Consider the following 20839-nt stretch of genomic DNA (forward strand, 5'->3'; position numbering starts at 1 on the left):
TCTTTTCATTTATTTAAGGTGTATAATTTACTACGATTGTGAGTAAAATGTTTGGCTTATGTGCTTTTTGTTATACGGTGTTTTGTGTAGTATGAGAAGGTAAATCCAATTTACATTAAATCTGACATACGTAAGGGTTACTTACGTCAATTGAGAACTGCCTAAATATGAAATGATGGGGGGGGCAAGGAGCCTTGTTTAGGAGGCAGAAGTACTCATTTCAATTGTTGTTTTCCTCAATATTCACCTTCCCTCGTTTAAACTGTTCTAGAACAGTTTAGTCTCACCTGCTATGCAGACAGAGGATGCACTGGCTGGCATCGTGGCTAATAGCCGGAGGGGCCAAACCTCAAGTGCTGTTCTTTATTTATCCAAATTACTGCAAGGTTCGGGTTTCATTAGACGGACCACAGTGGCCTGGCAGGAACTGGAAATTCTCGGGAGAAATTGAACACATGCCAAGAACAGCTTTCATTCGTGCCTCCCGCAGAGAAAAAGTAATTCGATAAATAATAGGATGCTATACCATGTGTTGTACTGGACCAGCGTAAGTCCTAGGCTCCCTGCGACCCTTTACTGGACAAGCAGTATGAAAGGCGGACGGATGAATGGATCGCACATTATACAATACTACAAGAGTTACGGCGCATATTAAGTAATTATAAACTACTTTACAAAGCCAAGTGGAAAACTTGAGAGTGAGTTTGACCTCTGTGGTCTTTGGCACAGCTTTGTGCGAACAATGGACCTTGTAAGCATGGTCAACATAGGCGGTTCAATTTCTGAGTGGGCGGCAGCCGTATCCAGCGCCCGCTGAATATCTCCAGATCTGGCAAGCGGAAAGCAACACATATCCTGAAGCAGCAGCGTGTTATGAAACTTCGGAGGCAAGACAAGGCCTTTTTTTCGAGAAATGCAATACCATGGGAGGCCGCGATCAATCAAAGCCCAGAGCGGACGCCATGAGAGGGCTCTCCTTGCCCTGTGCCACACACGCTATCGCTGGCTTATCTCCCAGCCAGAGTTGCGTGTTTCCATGGCAGCCACAGGGTTTTCTCCTAGTTTTGCATTTTGTGCATTTTGTGCCGTTTTTCCGCAAAGGACGGCAGTAACCTAATGCCAGTCAGATGGGGATTTCTGGCTCTGGAAATGTCGCTCCAAACATGTTTGACATGCAGCCTGGTGGGGGGCATGCTGCATGGCACAGAGCCTTGAACAGACCCCTCAGGCTGGATCCATCCCCCTCTTCCGCTCCGACCCCCTCCTTCGCCTTTCAAATTGGAAGCAAAACAGAGACCGTGTCAGGTTCCACCCATGCAGGCCAGGCACGTAAGCACATCATATTGCATTTATCCTAAAACTGAGTGTAAACAAGCATTCAGCTACCAAAAGAACCAAGAACCCCCCCCCCCCCCCCACCAAAACGTCAAACCCATTTTATTAATATAAGGGGCTCAAGTCCTGGTAAAAACCACCCCAGCCAAACACATTCCCCATGACCGCCAGCACACATCTGAAGCAGTTTCTGCTTCTACTTCAGCTTCTGCTTTCTGAAGCCCTTCCATGACACCGGCAAGACCTCGCTTCTCAACCCCCCCAGCCCCCCCCCCCCCCCCCACCCACCACCACTGTGAAGCGGAAAAGATATAATGCCTTCTGCCAAGCAAGGTTTTCCTGGCTGTGGAGCTGCTTTCCTGTTGCAGCAGAGTGACGATGTTTAATTGAGGTCAGGGGGAGTAGAGAATATTTTCCCCAGCATTTCTCACTCCTGGACTGCATAATCAAGCATGTTAATTTACAGGAAAGCACGCCAAACTTTTTTTTTTTTAATTCTTTTTCTGCCCTGCGTGATTGTTTTAGGGGGAGGCTAAAAACAGCTGTCATTCTTTCAGATGCAGGTCCCCTGTCAGTCAATCCTCTGCACTCGTGTGGGGGCTGCAATCCAAGCAGTAACGACATACACAAGTTTAAGGCCGGTTAATTCCTGATAGCACTGAGGAGAGCCACAGCATATGATTTACAGTCTGAATAGTAAAGATCAGGAACTCAAAATTTTATTATTATTATACTATTAGAGTTATAGCAATAGTAAAAGTAAGTTACATTAGTACCTTGTATAGCTCACAATATGCATTATTGCAGCTGAAAATCAGGTGACCGGTTACGCCCTTATTTGTAGCCAAAGCCACAAAGGCACTTGTCACCAGGACCCTGTGTCCGTTGTACATTTAGTGGCGGCCCCACTAGAGACCACAGTTCAGACGCACGGACTGCAGAGGTCAGCAGAGGTCATGCTGAAAGTCAGCTGGGAGAGCAAGCAGAGGCACCACAAGCTCACCTAGCTGTCAGGCTAAATCAGAGCTAGAAATTAACTAATTTACTTAAAATTTATTCATTTACATATAAGAGAAGAAACGACACCTAATTAAAACAAAAACAAAAAAAATAAATTAAACTCAGGTATCTGCCTTCCATAAATGGTCATGTGTCTTTAGCCTGACTGACACATGCCGTCTGTCATACATGGAGGTCAGTGGTGAGAAGAGCCATCGCTGCACCACACCGATGCCTTTTAACATGAAACAGAATCATAAATAGCCCTCGGAGCCCTCCGGCCATTTTAGAGGTTTTTATTGCCACGGATGAGATGGTTGCATCCGGCCCTTTAAAAGCTGCTTTTCAGACAACCTGTCAGTGCTTTCATGTTCATGTTTAATGGAAAGACCCTGAAGATAAAGAAGCAATCTGCCCCCTCTGCCCTCTTCTAGCCACCAAGTGTGCCAGCCCGCCATCCTGGGGGGGCTCATTATACCTCCGCAATGACCCCACCCTATATCCACTTTCTGGCACCCACCACAAGGAGGGAGAGAAGAGCAGCACCTACTACTGCATAGCACTAGAAGAACTAGGGTTCCCATGTAGGACCAGTGTAGCAGGTTCCAGGAAACACATTTAACTTAATGCCAGAGGAATGTCTAACGCCAATGAGTGGTGATTACAGTACAGAGGCTTAGGGCAAAGCAATTGATGTCACAGTCCTTATGAACCAAATGAAACTCTTTGCGTAGGTAAATGCAAACAATCACTTTCATTAATAAGGGCTAGATTATGGGGTGCCGACATTTTCAGCCCGTCACCCCCAAAATAACAATGCCAGAGAGCCTCATGTTACAAGTTTGCAGGGGGTTTCCCTTGGTACACTAATCCAGGTCGATGGGCCCCCCTCAGTAGATGTCACTGACCGCGGGAGGTACAGGGGGGGTCCCCCTCAGTAGACCGGCTGCGCTGATTGTTGTTTTTTAAATATATTTCTACATTTCTATCGACATATATTGTAAATTTGCTCACAGCTCCCCTGCCGGTGCCCTGTGACCTCCGGAGTAGATTTAAGGTTACCACAGTTTAAATGGACCTGTCATGGCCTGAGGGGTGGGATGCACAAACTGAGCGGAAATCGGCTCTCCACTGCAGCCCCCCCCCCCCCCCGCCTCCATCACTCTATAAAAGGCATTCGATCCTTGCATCCATCGCGAAGTATTGTTGCCTGTATGCACTCTACCGAGCCTTTGAATAACAGTCTCTTGTGCCTCCTACCTGATACAGGCCCAGCATATCGCTGCTGCGTCATTAATATTATTATTCTCTGATAAATGCACTATGCACCCTGCCCCCCCCCCCCCTTTTTATGGAGGCCTCCTCAGTATCACACTAAGCAGGAACACAAATGTGTCAGCATCCTCAGACGTCCCCGGACAGAGACACTGCACACCTCACTGCTCAGCCTGCTGCTGCACTGTAAGAGGGAAAACGCTACATACACGCCGTTACATGCGACTCACCAGGGCCACCTCCAGCTGTAGGCAGAACAGGCAGCAGCGCAGGGCCCCCGAATCACCAGCTTTGTGGAGTAAATGAAATGATCGTCAGTTTTCTTGGTAGGGGAGAATCCCAAGTAAAGTTTTGCCTAGGGCCTCTGAAAAGGTAGAGTTTTACTTGCGTGTGACCCTGTCAGCCGGAGTCACAAGCAGACACAAGGCAGCCGCAAAGCTGTCACTGCAGTGCATTGACCAGACACGCAGCGCTGTAGAAGCAAATCGTAAACTTTTGACAGTCTTTACAAACATGAGTCCGTTTTGGCAAGTTAACTTTCAAAACCTACCATTAATCTAAAAATACGGTATTTTATTCCTGCTAAGATGCTGAGGTTTCCCACTTGATTCTCAATGTATTTGTGCAACTTTTTTCAGACGGGCAAACTTGACTACTTGTGTGTATGCATGTGTGTGTCTGTTTGTATGTGTGTGTGTGTGTGTGTGTATACATTCTCAATGACAAAAGAAAGTTAAGCACCCAGAAGTAATGGTCAGATTTAGATGTAATTTCGTACACGTGCAGACCAGTGATGGGTATGTAAATGATTGGATTTGCAAGGAGCTGGCACGTCTAACCACCAGACACAGAGGATGCCTCATAGGCGCATTAGACAGCATTACCAGCGCTTGATGGAGATTGATAGGTGTCGCATTGTGGGTTTGCATGAGGCCAGGTGGTCGTATCGTGCAATTGCCCGGCATGTGGGGCATGCAGATGTCAGTCGCCCGATGTGCTAAGCAGTGGGCACGTGAGGGCACCCACACATGTTCTGTAGGTTCTGGTCGCCCAAGACGGACCACACCAAGGGAGGATCGTCGTGTCATCAGGCAACATGTCTCCATGACTGGCATCTGCTGGAGGCTGCTGCTAACACCAGCGCAGGGGCTACTGCTGAGTGGTGCCATGACCCGGAGGAATGTATTCATGCCTGGGGAGGTGCCACACCCTACTGACCTGGGACCAGCAGTGTGCCCATACTGCCAACTCTGTTGTCTGTTTGATTTGATATTGTAATCGTTGCGATACAGACACATGACCTTTCATCACATGCACATTCTTTCCATTCCCATATATATATAAAACGGACCTGATATGGTGTAAAGACAGATACCCACAGATACACAAAAAGGAAAGAGAGGAGAACAAAGTCAGAGACACTCCAATCTCTGTTTGATCAAAGTCTGCTGCAAACATCCATTCCTGACATTTATACAGTAGCTGTTGAAGTGGGTTCAGGCTTCAGTTTCACTCGACGAATCCTTGAAACCCTAATGAAACAGCAGCCTGGCTCTCTTCTAGGTCCACTCTTGGGCTGCACATTCCCTATTTAAATGTTGCGCAGACCTGATCCTGCTAATCCGTGGCTTTTACTAGTGGAATCGGTGTGTTGATTCTGGGTTATTATAAAACCAAATTCTACATAAAGTGGTAGGAAGGACCAGCGGCTTATCTACGTCTAGATGGGTCTAAGAATTTTATGAGTAAAATCAACAACATGCGAATGTGCTGAGTTCGCTTTGTCTGATACTTGAGTCTTTCAACCCTGGCAGAAACTCGAACCCAGGACCCAGAGGGGTGAGGGGATGGTACGAACCACTGCACCAGCATGCCACGCTGGACACAATCCTCGACTTTAATTTTACTTCAGAAAAATAAACCTATGCATTTTTTACGCACCGTTTCTTTGGTAAAACTTTGTTTAAGACAGGGTTTGGCAGCTCCAACTTTGTGCATATCAACTTAATTCTTTACGCGTATTTCCACAGTAAAATATTTTCACAGTAAAAATATTTGTCTTTTTAGTGTTACCTTCTCCCACCACCAATCCTGCAACATGTTTTCTTAAAACTCTAAAAAGCTAGAGTGGTTCAGTCTCCCAAGTGACCCGTTTGCAAGGAAAGTGCATATTTCCTTAATGAGACATGCAACATCTTTTCAGAATCAAACACTGAACGAGCAGAATGTGCTACAGTAAAATATATATCCAGATATTGTTGTCTGTTTAATGCAATCTCTAATAACTGAGTAAGAAAATATACACATGCGTAAGATCAATACAGGAGTAGATGTTTGCACTTTTATTTAACTGGTATAGAAGGAAATGGGTCTTAACTCAGAAATTTCTTTGAAAGGGTCCCATTATTTTCAGTTGTTTTTTTTTACCATAGAAATTTGACATGCCAAGAAGAAGCATATTTTTAAAAGACCTATTTACTATTTCATGTTCTGCTGTATGAATGATACCATTTTTATTGTTAAAACGCCTTATGGAGCTAGGTTTCTGCCATATCATGACAGACCAAACTAGGAATGAACTGTCAAATCCAGTGGTGGATAGAGTATCTGAAATCCATACCTGAATAAAAGTAGAGATGTATTACTAGGAAAATCACTTAAATCAAAATACTGCTTGAGTAAAAATCTTTAAGTATGTGACATTGACATTACTTAAGTATCAGAAGTATTTAGCTGATATTAAATGCAGGACAATAACCATGTGTATCGGTACTTTTATGAGATCTGAAAACAGACCTACTTCTGCATTTTCTCACAACACATATTTATTATTTGTAATGTATCCATTCAAAGCTAAAGAGTAGAATAAATGGACTAACAGCTATAAAACTAAATGGCACAGCCATGTCCAGGAAAGTGTGCTTTAAAAAATAGGCTGTGGGGGACAGTGAACACCATTTAATTTTCAGATTGTGTAATTTATATGTATTTATTACCTGCACTGTGCTTATAGTCCAATGCTTAAAACACATTTTACTGGACATGTCTATGTTACTTAGCTTCATAGTTAGGCCTACTACTCCATCAACCCTACCATTTGTATTCTTAACAGACTGAGTGCAGTATGGATTAGTGACAGGAAAGTTTGGCAAGATCTCACAAATATTTTTTTTCCCTTCTATTATTTTTTTCCTACTCTCATGTAGTAAAACCATATGCATTCTCCATTTGGCCATTATAATTCTTGTGTTTTGTGTTTTCACTACGCTATCGCAGACAAAATTAGGCTTGTCATGCAAAATGAAACTAGTTGTCAAATGGAAATGCATTACAGTGAAATGTAAAGAATTTCTTCGTAGCTGTACAGTAGAACGCGGAAATTTCTAATATTCATTATAATGTTAGTAATGTTAACAGCTAAAATACAACGTTGCGAAAATAACATTTAAGTACAGTAACGATGTACAGTTGCTTAAGTGCTATACACCACTGGTCAAATCCATCTGACGACTCATTCGTTTTGCCTTTTGATCTGGGGAGTTAATGTCCACCGCCAAACGACGCTCACCCTGCAGCGTTACATCCGTCAGTGTTGGTATAACATCATCGAGACGCCGGGTTTATGTTTCTGCTTAGGAACATGATCGATGTAAATAATTCCTGCCGAGCCACAGTGTCGTGTTGTGAAAGCTCTACGGGAAAGGGCTTTTTAATTTAACTCTCCTAGTGGGAGCTTAATAGCGGGTGGGCTATAAAGTGATTATCGTCAGTTTTAGGGAAGATAATCGCGGCGCCCTTATGCTTTGGTGCCCATCACAGATTAAGTGGCCTGACCACCACGGCCATTTCGCAGCTATAGTTACCGGCCCCGGCATAGAAATAGGCTTCAAAGCTGGATAAAGTCAGGATCTCACAGCCGCAGCATTTTGTAGGGAATGCTTTATTAATTAAACGAAGTGTTGGTAACGATATACGTAGTGGGCCCCCAATACAAAATCCAGACTAATTGCAAAACGGTTAACGTTCATTAGTTTTACGCAAATATTGTTATATATGTCGTATACTGTTGGTTGAAGATGTTATATAATAATGACTAGAAGTATTTGCAATTAAGTGTTTAAGTAATTGTGGGGGGAAAAATGCAAGGCCGAATTTCTGTATGTTATGCGTTACTGGGCATAAGACCTACATCAACTATGTGAATAATGAAATGCAAAATAAAACGCGGCAACTGTCAAAGCATTTTAATGATCAGAAGCAGTTCGTTTTTAATTGCATACTATAACGAAAATCTATGAAAGTTTCTTTATGTCGACATTATCGATTCGAAAAGTTCTTACATTTAAAATAAAATACATATCAGATAAGAATTCTACATAAGCCTGTCTTACATATATACGTACATTTTTACTAATTCATGATGCATATTATATATGGGCCCATATGTGTGTGCAATATTTAGTAATTTCATCGGTTCTGGAGAAGGTTAGGACTGAAAGAATTATGTATTACAATTAAGTAAACCATATCGGAGCAGACTAATCGAAAGTTAGATCTGTACCCCACAGCACAACTGCGCATAAATTATCAAAAAACCGACGTGGAGAAAACCAAGAGTCGCCTACAAAGCACTAACCACAAGGGTAAATACTGTTTGCGAGCTCAGCTAGACGTTATTAATGCGCAGTTTATCTTCTGAAAGCTATCCTGGCGAGGAAAAAGAAAAATAACGAGACGTAAAATCATCTTTCAGCGGCCGTTTGAGAGAGAACCAGACGTCAATGCGTCTAATTTTGGTTAGCTATCCTTAAAAGAACAATGCACATTACATTTCATTTTACGGATCGAGTTTCAGGATCATGTGTTTAGCCAGCTATGATGGCAAGTGCTTCCGAGTGCGACCCCACATCCCCGAATCCAGAGCGAGAAACCGGAGAGCAGCCAAACAGCCAGGGGATCGCGGTGGGGGTAGACACAACGGAAGCCGTCGGCATGCTCCTGCCCATCTTTACCACTTGCTGTTATCCTGCTGAAGAGTCATTGGTAAGCCGACTGCCCCCTCCCCGCCACTTTCCTTTGGATTAAATCTGGCGGGGGTGAAAGTAGGGACACATTTCCACACACATAAAGTTAAACCTCCACAGTCTGTGACTCATGGATCAGACGTGTCCTGCCTGACCCACGGCGATATGTTTTAAATGATCTATTCCGCCAGGTTCTGACATTTTTTATCATCTACTTTTATCTACACTCCTGACACCTTTAAACATTTCGTACCGCTGTTTTCAGTTTGAGTTTGCCAGGAGTATTTCCGGTTATGCACGTCTATAAACTACAAGCAGAATTTAAATAGTGTTGCAACTAAATTTTAGGGGACGTTGCTACGTTCAAGTCTATTTGTTGCCGAAAGTTGCCATATGACGCTGTGATGTCATTTCGTGATGACGCTAACACTGTTATTATGGAGAGTACTCGGTGACGTTATTCAAATCGATTCACCATCTCGGTGAAAAATATGAGTAGAAATTTGGTAAATTCATTAGTTTATTATCACATGTTTCTATTTGTAAAAGTAATATAAATATTTTATTATCAGATTTTTTTTAAACAAAACACAAAATTATTGAACGACTGTACATTGCACATTATTGAATAATTATATTTATTTTCTTACTGACTAGTAAAACATTCTGAACAATTATATTTTTAATCAGTGTATTGGTTGTTAATATTCTACCTAACTGATCAACAATTATAGGTACAAGCTAATAATGAGATATATCATATATGATCTCGCTTGGCATGCTTGGGTTTCTGAAATCCAAAGTCAGCATTTAGAAGTGAAAGAAGTGCGTAGATCAAGAGGGAAATGCAAAAGTACATTAAATAATATGCTGTAGAGACGTAACTTAGGTTGCTAACAAACGATTCGCTAGTTAGCAGTCATTCATAATAACAAACGTAACAGCCGAGACTAAGAAAATCATTTTTGTGTCATTTACATGGAAAATGTGTGTGAAATACTCTGTTAGTTTCTTTAAGTACTCAGGGTAGGCTGAAAACTTCCTAAGTCTAGCAAAAAAATTGCTACGTTGGCAACACCAGATATAAACACTCAGTCCCACAACCACGCCACCTACTGTATGCTCCATTCATTGAGCACTTGGTGGCTTTTTTTATATGGTTGCAGGGTCCTGGAATCTATCCCAGGCAGCACTGATCACATGGCTGGGATACATACACAGAGGTGGAACTCAAGCCCCCAACCTGGAAAGTATGAAGCAACATTGACATCCCCTGAACCACCATCACATATGTGGAATATTGATGGAATAGTGATTTTATAGCAAATTACTATGTAACGACACGACAAAGCTACACTTTACCAGCTGATAGAGCTGTGTGCTCATATGTGTTAATACAGTCAGTCCTCAGTATCCGTGGGATACTGGTTCCAGGATGCTGCCCGTAATAATAAAACGCTCAGGTCTCATATATAATGGCATATTATTTACTTATAACCTACACACATCTGTCCATATACTTTAAACCATCTCTAGGTACCCAATACAATGGGAGTGCTATGTAAACAGTTATAATGTATTGATTAGGGAATAATTACAAGAAAAAAAAATCAGTATAGATGCAACCATCGTTGCCATCGTACATATGGAAAATATAATTATAAACAGAGAATATATTAATTCATCCTCCCTCCTTCTTGCGCTCTCTCTCTCTCTTGCTCTCTCTCTCCCTCTTACACACGTGTAACAATCATCAACACCCAAAACTACACGTTACTTAATTTGCGAAGATTCGGCATTGTGCTCAGTTTTGCCTTTTCAAGCTTTCTGGATGTATATATTTTATATATTTGGTTGAATCTGCGGATGCAAATCGATGCGGATACAGAGTACCGACATTTTGGTCCCGGGATATATCAGTGACTACTTTCTGGGTATGCTTTTGTGGAAAAATTCCTAAGTATATTAGCAGAGGTGGATTTTTCAGGTCAAGAAAATAAAAAATCCAGACCAAGATTTTGTTTCAACCAGTAAACTGAGTACTCTGTCACTGGCTTTTTCACTGGCTGGCTGGTTGAAACAAAACCCTAATCTGGATTCTTACTTTCTGTACCTGAAATATCCATCTCTGCCTGTCACACTGAAGATGCTGTAATAAGTAACATAATCGACTGAGACATGGATTTGGTTGCTACTTTAAGGTGTGTCTGCTGTACCCTTGGTGCAGGTATGTCACATGACTGCTATGATAAAATAGCCTCCCTTACACATGGGTTCCTTTGGATGGAAGTGCTCCGATCCCTTTGCATAAAACCCAAATTTCTGTAGGGCTACATAAATATTTGTTGCGGGGTGAAGGGGGGGGGGCTTCCAGCTGACCTGTCACAGACCCGCCAGGGAATCACTGCATCACTGTCAGCACTAATACGTTTCCCTTTAGTGACGAAAATTTTTTTTTCCAATTTAGCCTTCCATCCTCACTACCACGGATCATTTTTTCCCCCCAAAATGGAGAAAATTTTCGCCGCTCTCCGACAGCTAATCTTTCTGTAACGTGCGGAGGCTCATAGATGTAAAAAATGTGTCACGTCTGCACCAGTGAGCTCCGATTGGCTCGTACTTAGCTTGTGACCCTTTCCTGGTTAGCTCTCTTCGTTCCCATACCTTTTGTATCTCTAATTCGTTATTCTTCACGGGAGTGAAGAATGCTTTTGCTTTTGTTTTCAGTAATCCACATGTGAACCTGGAGGATGTAGGCTACTGAACTTTCGCTACTTGGCATATGTTGTTTTTCTTATGTGCGGCTAAATTGTGTTTTGTGTACGTTGTATGCTGTTTACAAGTATCGTGGAGCTAAAAACGAGACGTACTTGAGCTAAGTTTAAGTGCAACTCTATAGCTTATGATGAAGACATCCAGCCAGCGAACATATATATATATATATATATATATATATATATATATATATATATATATATATATATATATATATATATATATATATTGCGTAGCCACGAGATAATTAAGTGGTGGCTAAGTCTTTCTTAAAGCGTGGGAGCCACTTAAATTTCCGGGATGTCGTACGTTGGTTTAATGCACTTGTACCTATAATTGCTGATCAATTTCCTTCAGGAAGTTGACGTGACTTCTCACAATTATGTTACCAATTAAAAAAATACAATTTCTTTATAAAACTATACTTACTTTTATCCACTCTCGAAGTTGTCCATGTGTTTCCAAGGCATTCGGAAATCTCGTGGTTATACGCGTTATTGTCTAGTGGCCCCCACTTAATTATCTCGTGGCCACGCGATAATTATTTTTTTCTCCTATGTCATCACAGGGGACACATTGTGCTCTGCGACAAACAAATGAAATGCGAAGTGCGTCACTTCTGAAAATATAGCATAAAATACTTTTGGGTAAATGTGCAAATGAAAATTGTGAAATGAGAAATATTTACATTAACAACCACTCTTATAGCTGTGTCATTTGCCTTTTACACAAAGCATTGTGAATGCATTAGTATTTTTTTTTCAAGGCTAGTGACAACGGTAGCGTCGGACGTAGATCGTTCTTTTCGGAAACTCGCGTAATAATTTTTTTTTACGTAGTAATGCAGACCTAGCAATAGAGTTCAAGCATTTCTGTACCTACTTCCGACTCTCTCTGGATTTCTGATTCTCTTTTTGTCCCAAGGCCCTGAAATGACCTTGTCCTCCTGTTTGCCAGTTCCCCCGACCCTCTCCTGTTTTCTGACTATGTGGTATTTGGATACTTTTTGCCTGTTCTGGTTGTGGTCCAGATTGTCTGACCGATTATTGCCTGCTTCCTGGATCAGATCCACATCTGGTTTCTCTTTTCCTGTACCGTCACACTGGGTCTTTCACTGTTTTACTGCATGGAATTGATAAATAAGCACTGTGATGATTCAGTAAACATATAACCCCCCCCCCCCCCCACAAGACATAATGGTCTGACCAGTACATCTGGAGCAGATTGTGAGTTGTCTCAACAGGGTTCAAATGTGGAAAAGCTTGGTAATGGAGGCAGAGTAGCTAATAATTACTTATTCTGAGGTTTGTGCATTTTATGGTGCTCATCCCAGATCAAGGAGAAGCGGGAACAGGCAAGAACAAATTCAAGAGTAAATGACTATATCTAAGGACCCAGAAGCTGAAGGACATGGCCGTTATTTGCACAGAATGAACCACTGGATCAACCGTGCGACGACATGAGCTCTAAGGCACCAACCAGTTAATAAGAGCTGCCAAAGTCACAGACATGATGCACTCTGGGTTGGAGAGATATTCCAGAAAGGACCAACTGTGAGGAATTCAAATCAGGGATCTTTGCACATGTACATCTGAACGAGGTGTGTTTTGGTAAAACCAGGGACGGAAGTGCCGTCATTTTAAACATGCATAATTCTGGATGAAGACATGAAATCATGTTACAGAAAAGCTTTGGAATGGAGATCACAAGAAGATGGGAATTGCCACCCAAGCGATATTCTGCGCAGATACTGTAAAACTGCAAAGCATGCTGGATGAAAGTTTGTTAAGCGATAAAATAAATTTGTTAAAATTTTATATAAAGTTAGTATAATGAATAGTACATGCCATCGTGAGGATCCATTAAAAGAACACAAAACCTTGCAATGTGCAAGGAAACAGTTTGTTATTATTTATTCAACGCACAATTTTTAAGATGATCTTCCAAACACACACACACAAACAATTTTTCTAACTCTAGGTGGTATTAAAAATCCCCTTCAGAATAAAGTGTTGTTTTGAGTAAAAGCGAAAAATAACCTATCATGTAGAAATATGAGTAGTGTGTGATTTCAGATAATCCTTAGATAGGAAATGTAGGATACATTCATTTCCCCTAAAAATCCACCTCACATCCCTGCTAACACTTCTGGTGATCACAGTACTACCCCGAGTGTGAAGGCGTGACATCATCATCATCACCGCATTCACTTTGCAATCATGGCCGTCGTAACAGGTCAAGACAAATTCCCAGCAAAAGAAGCCACCTAGTCAAAGTTAAATCTCATGATGACATATAGTACAGAGACACAAATAAAGGACCTGCCAGTCGTTGTCTTGGAGCTCAGATCCAACAGGTTGCTGAGTAGACACTGATTACAGAAGATCTCACTGCGATTAAGTCAGCGCTACAGGAAACCCAAGTAAGTGAGCGTAGAAATGGGTGACTGAAAATAAGGGTGATCCTGCCAAATCCAACTCCTAATAGTGTGGCGTCCTTGAGATTCACAGTTAGTAACTCACCCAGGGCCCTGAGACAGTATGCAGCTACTTGTGAACTTGAGAAATTTGGATGTAAACCTTTGTGTCAGTCTGTCCTGTTCTTTCAATCACTCAACGACTTTCATATGAGAATAGAGTGTGTATGTGTGTGTGCGGGGGGGGGGGGGGGGGGGGGTGGGGCGGTGGGTGGAGGGTGTCAGAAGGTTGTCTGAGGCTTAAACCCACTGGGGGGTATTTCATTTTTGTTGAGTGCACCTCTCAGTGTACCTCACCTCACTGCAATAGAAATTGCTTTGTTTTCTGCACATTGAAGGTCGTATAATTCAAAGCGGGTTTCTCTTACACTGGGTCACTGCACTGTGCTGTTCCTGTTCAGAGACGGGGAGGGTAACCCCAAGGAACCCCAACACTGGGTATGTGCAAGTGGGCTGGGGGGAGGGGGCTGAGCACCTGCCCATTTTGCCTAAACTGTTTAATGTGAACTTATGCATGAAATTTAAGCACCCCCCCCCTTTTTTTAAACCTTTGAGCACCTGCTCCTCAAAGAATCTCTACACAGGCCTGTGAAAGATCCATGTTTAAAAAGTATGTTTCTGCCCTGGAAAGCAGACACTCTCCCACCGAGGATGTTTGTTAAGGCTGCCAAGACTTTCAACATCCCAGTGGGAGTCCCACTCCCATACGGCCGGCCTCCAAATGCAAAACTTCTCAAATTCCTCCTCAAAACTGTATTTTCTTTTATCTTGTCGTTTGCGAACACTCTATAATTACCTCAAAGTAACTTCATACAACTAAGCAGCACTTCCAACATTTTTACAATCTACGTTCTCTAGGCGACCTCAGTCGCTTTGGTCGTCTTTGTGTCCACAAACTAAGAAGCCACGCGACAATTTACAGTTGTGCTCCGTCGCCCCTCTATGGCTCTATAATGCACTTTTTTCTCTTCCGAGGAAACCCGTGGACATTTGGCTGCCCCACTTTCTACTCCAGGTACCAGCAGAGAAATTGCTCGGCCCACAGCAGGCTTCAGAGGAGTCAGCAGAACCGCAAATTAAGATGTGTGCGTCTAATTAGCTGGATGCATTTCAAACTGAGATGTGAGGGACCCTTCAAAAGTGCACCTTTAGAGGAAGGACAGCGTAAGACCCTCTCAGGGAGCACACACACACACACTCTCACACACACACACACACACACACACACGCACACACACTCACACACACACACACACACTCACACACACTCACACACACACACACACTCTCACACACACACACACACTCACACACACACACACACACAAGTTGGTCTACCTATCTAAATGGGCACCGTTTCTATGGGAAAAATCCTAATCCCAGTCACGACTCCTTTAACCCCTACCCAACCCTAACCTTAACCATCAGTAATCAACCAAAATACAAGACTTTTGTCACTTTTACTTTTTTGAGTGCATTCACAGATTTTTATAATGTGCCCTGTGATGGGCTGGCCCCCCGACCTGGGTTGTTCCCTGCCTCGTGCCCATTGCTTCCGGGGTAGGCTCCGGACCCCCCGCGACCCAGTAGGATAAGGGGTTTGGAAAATGGATGGATGGATTTTTATAATATTGAGGTTATCCAAATGGGGACCTGAAGAAGTGTAAGTAAGGAAGTTTCAGGTTTTACCACACTTTGGGTACATTTTGTTCCCCAAATGTGATATATGCAACCCATGACCCCCCCCCCCCCCCCCCACACACACACACATACACAATATATAAGTAAGCAATTCTTAAATCACAGTAGTAGTGGTAAAAACATGTGTAAAGACTCAAGGTTTTGGGAATGTGTAAATATGTGACATTATTGTAGATGCTTATCTATCTATCTATCTATCTATCTATCTATCTATCTATCTATCTATCTATCTATCTATCTATCTAATTTATTTTATTTTGCTTTTGGGATGTGCTACCGAAAAACGTACTGTTGGCTGTGGGGGTTAAACACGCGCACTGCTGCTGATGCGTTCCAGCGTCGGACCGCCTATGACGGCCAGTGTCAGCGCCAACTAGTGCACTAAATGCTGCGTTCGCGGTGACGTCGAGCGGCGGAGCCCGGGGACACGAGCTGCAACTTCTGTCCGACAGGAAGAAAAAAAAAGTATTAAAGCCATTAGACCCACTTTGCAGTACAGAAAACACTGGGTTGGTGTCGCTGAGACGTGAACAAACCACGTTTGTTATTCGACAGTTGACTCGATTTACACTCCGTACGGCTGCTTTCGCAAACCTATGGATATGCTGAGCAGATCGCTCTATGACTGCTCTTCTTTGCTTCTCTCTTTCACATAAGGATGGTGAGAATGAGCACCGGTATCTACCATGGAAAATATTTAGCTTTCCAGAAGACGCGCACATTCACCACTCTTTTAGACGCTTCATTAATTTAAAAAGTTTGCCCTTTCAAGTACATTTTGATTTCTACGTCATATTCCAACTAAACTCAATCGTGAAAAAAAAGAGCGAGATAAGTTTTTCTCCCTGTTTTCAGCCCAGATTCATCAGTCAGCCTGCGTTGCTCTGCCGCACGAAGTTCGAGTCCTTCACAGCCGCGATCTTCATTATAAGGCGGATAATACGCGATCGAAGCCCGATCATCAAACGATAGAGGTGGCTGTTGTACATTTAAATGCCGCATCTGCCTTTTCGTCCGGAGACTGGCGTTGAAGGTCCGAAGAGATGTTTAGGCGGTGCATTGCGAAGCGGAACCTTCCTCTTGGAATCTGAAACTGAATTGCTTCACTTTCGCACAGCGGTGAAGTTTATTCCCCCTCCCGGAGCGCTGGATTATTAGGGGGACGCGTTTTTGCGCGCAGTTACAGGAACAGCGTGGATGCGATGCTTGGATATTTAGATTTTCACGCCATTGGAATTATCATGTTTTTTACGAACATTTTCAGCGTCTTGCTCTTATTAGGTAAGTGTATTTCGGCTCGCGCGAAAGCTCGGACGCATTTTTTACAAACGGCAAAATGGTTTATGCTTTAATCTTCCGTTTCGCAAAACACCATCAGTTCACTTAAATATTGAGCACGTTTTCGCTTTATTGTTTTAAAGTGAAATTTGCCCTTCAGCCAGTATTTATAGGTATTGTTTTTTTAGAAATGTTGTTACAACTTGTATTTAAATATGTCTTAGACTTATTTTTACTGTCATTATTAAGGGTACCGTTTTACACCTTCATTTGAGGTAATCAGATCCACCCGGTTATGGTCATGAATAGCCCTGTTACGTTAGTTTATTTTGTTCTTTACCTTATCAAAAGTGTATTACGCCGCAAATTTGTTATGTTCACCACTCACCCCGTTTGCCCATTTATTGAAAATATATTTTCTTATTATATTGTGCTTTGACTGAGCGTCCATCGCAAACACGGGACGTTTTGGATGCGCTCAAGCTGTGACTGAGCGACGGAGCGAATGTGCGTCGCGATCCGGTCACCTACCGATCCTCCCTTCATACTAATGTGCAGAAGTGGAGTCGGAGTAGAGAGACATTTAACGTGGTGTCCCGTGATGTGACACACGCGTCCTTCGTTTGATAGAACCGACAGAATGAAAAAAAGCAACGTGAAATCTGGCCAACACCACTTGAGTGAGGGGGGATTAGACCTTCGGGACGACAGGGGGGGGAGACACCTCCTCCTCCTCAATCAATGCCGCTGTCCACTGTGGGCTACACTATTTTTATGCACAAGCAAGTAGCCTACATTATTAGGTCTTATTATGTAACGTTTGTCACGTAATATTAGTCAGGATAGCAAAATGTTGGCAGTCTCTTATGGTGGTGAGTCTGTGTTGTTATGTGAAGATCTTATGCAGGGGGAGAAAAAGACATATTTCTGCAAACCGAAATACCCGTGTGGCTGGTTTAGTCAATTTTGTTAGGAAAAGATTTTATTATAATGGTATCTCATAGAAAGAAATATATTTTCTCCAAGCCGCTGAAGACTAGTCCGACATGGAGTTAGTAACGACACCTTCTTCCTAGTTGCAGATTAAACGGACACCTTTAGACAGCTGCAATAAATCCTGCATTTTGCACCCAGACCTGCTGGCGTCGCTGGCGTACAGCTATTGGTTACCCTAGAAAAGTTACATGTACTTTTAATTTATGGAATTGCATGTGCTTTACTTATGTTATCAGTGTCACTTATATTGTATACCCAGCCAGCTACAGCAGTAATTGTTCTGATAAGGTACAATACGGTTTTACTATTGATTTAAGCTAATATTTTTCCCAAGACAGTGCCCTGCGGGCAATAGAGGTGTTCCCGCGTGCAAACTGAGCTTCCGACAATTTCGGCTCTATGACTGATTGCTTGAATGGGGGAAAAGCTGAAGGTAATTAATTGTATTGCTTTGGGTCTAGAATCTCTCTCTCTTTCATTTTTTGGCGCTATATGCGGAACCTGCAAGCGATAATGTCATTATCAAAGGTGGGGAATTATTCATATTCAATCAGATGTTATATTGTTAAGCGCTTTTCGTGACTGAATTGCCACTTAAAAGTTTGGTAAAGGCAACAGAAAGAGACGTTTGCGGTAGGGTAAATGAATCGCCGCAGGGATTTGGATGGGCGCGTAGAATAGCAGTTAACCGAGGAGGGAGTAACTGGAGGAGAAATAATACAAAGAGGCGAAAAAGATGCTCAGTGAGGGTGAAAAGCCATGAAATGCATTAAAAACCAACTGAAAAGACCGAAATCCTGGGAAGTAAATGACGTATTAAAAAGTCGACGGCAAATAAAGCGAGTTAAATTAAAGCAATCAACAACAGCTCAGAAAATCAAGTAAAGTGGGCTTTACTATTACACCATTTATGTACAAGTATAGCCTACAGTGGCATGAGATAACGCTCCCCCAAGACCACAGTTCCACATACAGGAAGTAATTAAATAATTGCAAAAATAGTATACATTTAAAAACAGGAATTATTGTGCAATAATTTGTGTAGGTTTTTTTTACCCCAGCATTCGAACTGATTAAAGCTGATCTGAATAGGAGGGTGAAACCTCAACACCAATTGAGTGTTAACCCCACCCCCACAGGCACACACAAAGTCACTTAGTCACAGTGTCCCACATAGCCCCGCCTGGAGGAATGGGGGGGGGGGGTCATTGTTAACCAGATCCAGTGCTGTTCCTTGTTGTCCTCACTGTTTAAGTGCCTCATCATTTAGCAGACTCTCAGTCTTGGCAGTCTCAGTCACTGCCTTCTCGTCTCCAGGGCTACCCAGCTGGACAGATGTGGTGTGTCTGCGTCTCTGTGCATGCGTGGGGCTCAGGAGAATCTGCAGCTACAGTTTGACCTTGGTGTGTGATTGTGCCAGAGGGTCCGTTTATGTCTGACAGCCCTGCTACGGGCACTCTGACCAGGGGGCGCCCCGCCACGGGCACTCTGACCAGGGGGCGCCCCGCCACTGGCACTCTGACCAGGGGGCGCCCCGCCACGGGCACTCTGACCAGGGGGCGCCCCGCCACAGGCACTCTGACCAGGGGGCGCCCCGCCACTGGCACTCTGACCAGGGGGCGCCCCGCCACTGGCACTCTGACCAGGGGGCGCCCCGCCACGGGCACTCTGACCAGGGGTGCCCCGCCACGGGCACTCTGACCAGGGGGCGCCCCGCCACTGGCACTCTGACCAGGGGGCGCCCCGCCACGGGCACTCTGACCAGGGGGCGCCCCGCCACAGGCACTCTGACCAGGGGGCGCCCCGCCACTGGCACTCTGACCAGGGGGCGCCCCGCCACTGGCACTCTGACCAGGGGGCGCCCCGCCACGGGCACTCTGACCAGGGGTGCCCCGCCACGGGCACTCTGACCAAGGGGTGCCCCGCCACTGGCACTCTGACCAGGGGCTGCCCTGCCCTGAGTCCAGTGCTTCCCAGTGACTGGAGGTTGCTGGAAGTGGACTTGACGGGCAAATGACTGGCCAAGGATACAGCTCGTTCTTTTATAGTATATGAGCTAATAACCATTTGGTTATAAATACAGCCTCTTACCCAGTCTTCACGTGAATTGTGGACCAGCCTGGGGTGCTCTGTGTACTGTAATTGCAGTATGTTCATGGGCTTTCGGTTGGGAGACGGGGTGTGACGGGTTCAGATGAGCACAGTCAGTGATAAGACAATCGTGCTTTGTAACATTTCAGCCAGAGACTTTTATTTTTAACTCTAGTTGACAGACTTTCATCTGCCATCCCAACCCACTCCCTTTCTTTAGGGCACCTCAAGAAAGCATTTTAACTCCTTGTGCCAGGCTCCTTATTCCAGAAATGAAGAAAAATACAGTTTGAGTACTGAAGGCATGTGAAAATGTGCCGTTTGAAGGCCTGTGAAGTGGTCCAGCTTTTTGAAACACTTAAGCAAGCAGATGCTTGCATAAAGGCACTTGAAGCTATTTTTGGTGGTTAAAGGAAAAATCTTCTCCTACCAAAACTTCCACTGATAGTTAACCTGAGATGATTTGTTTCATAAAATCCTGTGATACGCTTCTATTCGGATGTGAGCCCGGCCATCAGGTGTACAATGACCTAAAAGCACTTTGGGTCAGGAAGCAATAATCACAGAATGGCATTGGGGGAGCTTATTGCTGTTGGCAACCTGCCATGTTTGCTTCACCGTATGTGGTAAGGCATCATGTTAATGTGGCCTTCTGTCACCATGGTGACAGAATGCCGTTCTATCTGCAGCTCTGATTGGCTGTGGCAGGGGTGGGCAGTGCTGTTCCTCAAGTGGCTCCCACCTGATTCCTTCGCTGACATAATGGGATCATGGCACACTTCGCGAACTGCCAGTCCCAGTCAGGATGCAGGTGGTAAACCCCCTTACTACCAGCCAAATTGAGCATATTTCGAGTGACCACCTTGGACCTGGCATGATGCATTATAAA

General features: G+C 43.7%; 1 protein-coding gene and 1 long non-coding RNA gene across 2 annotated transcripts in view; one reads left to right on the forward strand and one right to left on the reverse strand.

Moving 5' to 3' along the window:
• Positions 1-11913, reverse strand: part of LOC125746513 (uncharacterized) — a 34134-nt gene extending 22221 nt beyond the window's left edge. Inside the window, exon 1 of the long non-coding RNA XR_007398996.1 lies at positions 11838-11913. This is a non-coding gene — a long non-coding RNA (uncharacterized LOC125746513). The remainder of the gene's footprint in view (positions 1-11837) is intronic.
• Positions 11914-15993: 4080 nt separating this feature from the next.
• The window catches only part of LOC125746659 (GDNF family receptor alpha-2-like), a 52847-nt gene continuing 48001 nt past the window's right edge, over positions 15994-20839 (forward strand). Inside the window, exon 1 of the mRNA XM_049020918.1 lies at positions 15994-16866. Within this exon, the coding sequence (XP_048876875.1) occupies positions 16788-16866 (79 nt within the window). The 5' untranslated portion in view covers positions 15994-16787. The remainder of the gene's footprint in view (positions 16867-20839) is intronic.

This window comes from Brienomyrus brachyistius, chromosome 7, assembly GCF_023856365.1.
Source record: "Brienomyrus brachyistius isolate T26 chromosome 7, BBRACH_0.4, whole genome shotgun sequence".
NCBI classification, from domain to species: Eukaryota; Metazoa; Chordata; class Actinopteri; order Osteoglossiformes; family Mormyridae; genus Brienomyrus; species Brienomyrus brachyistius.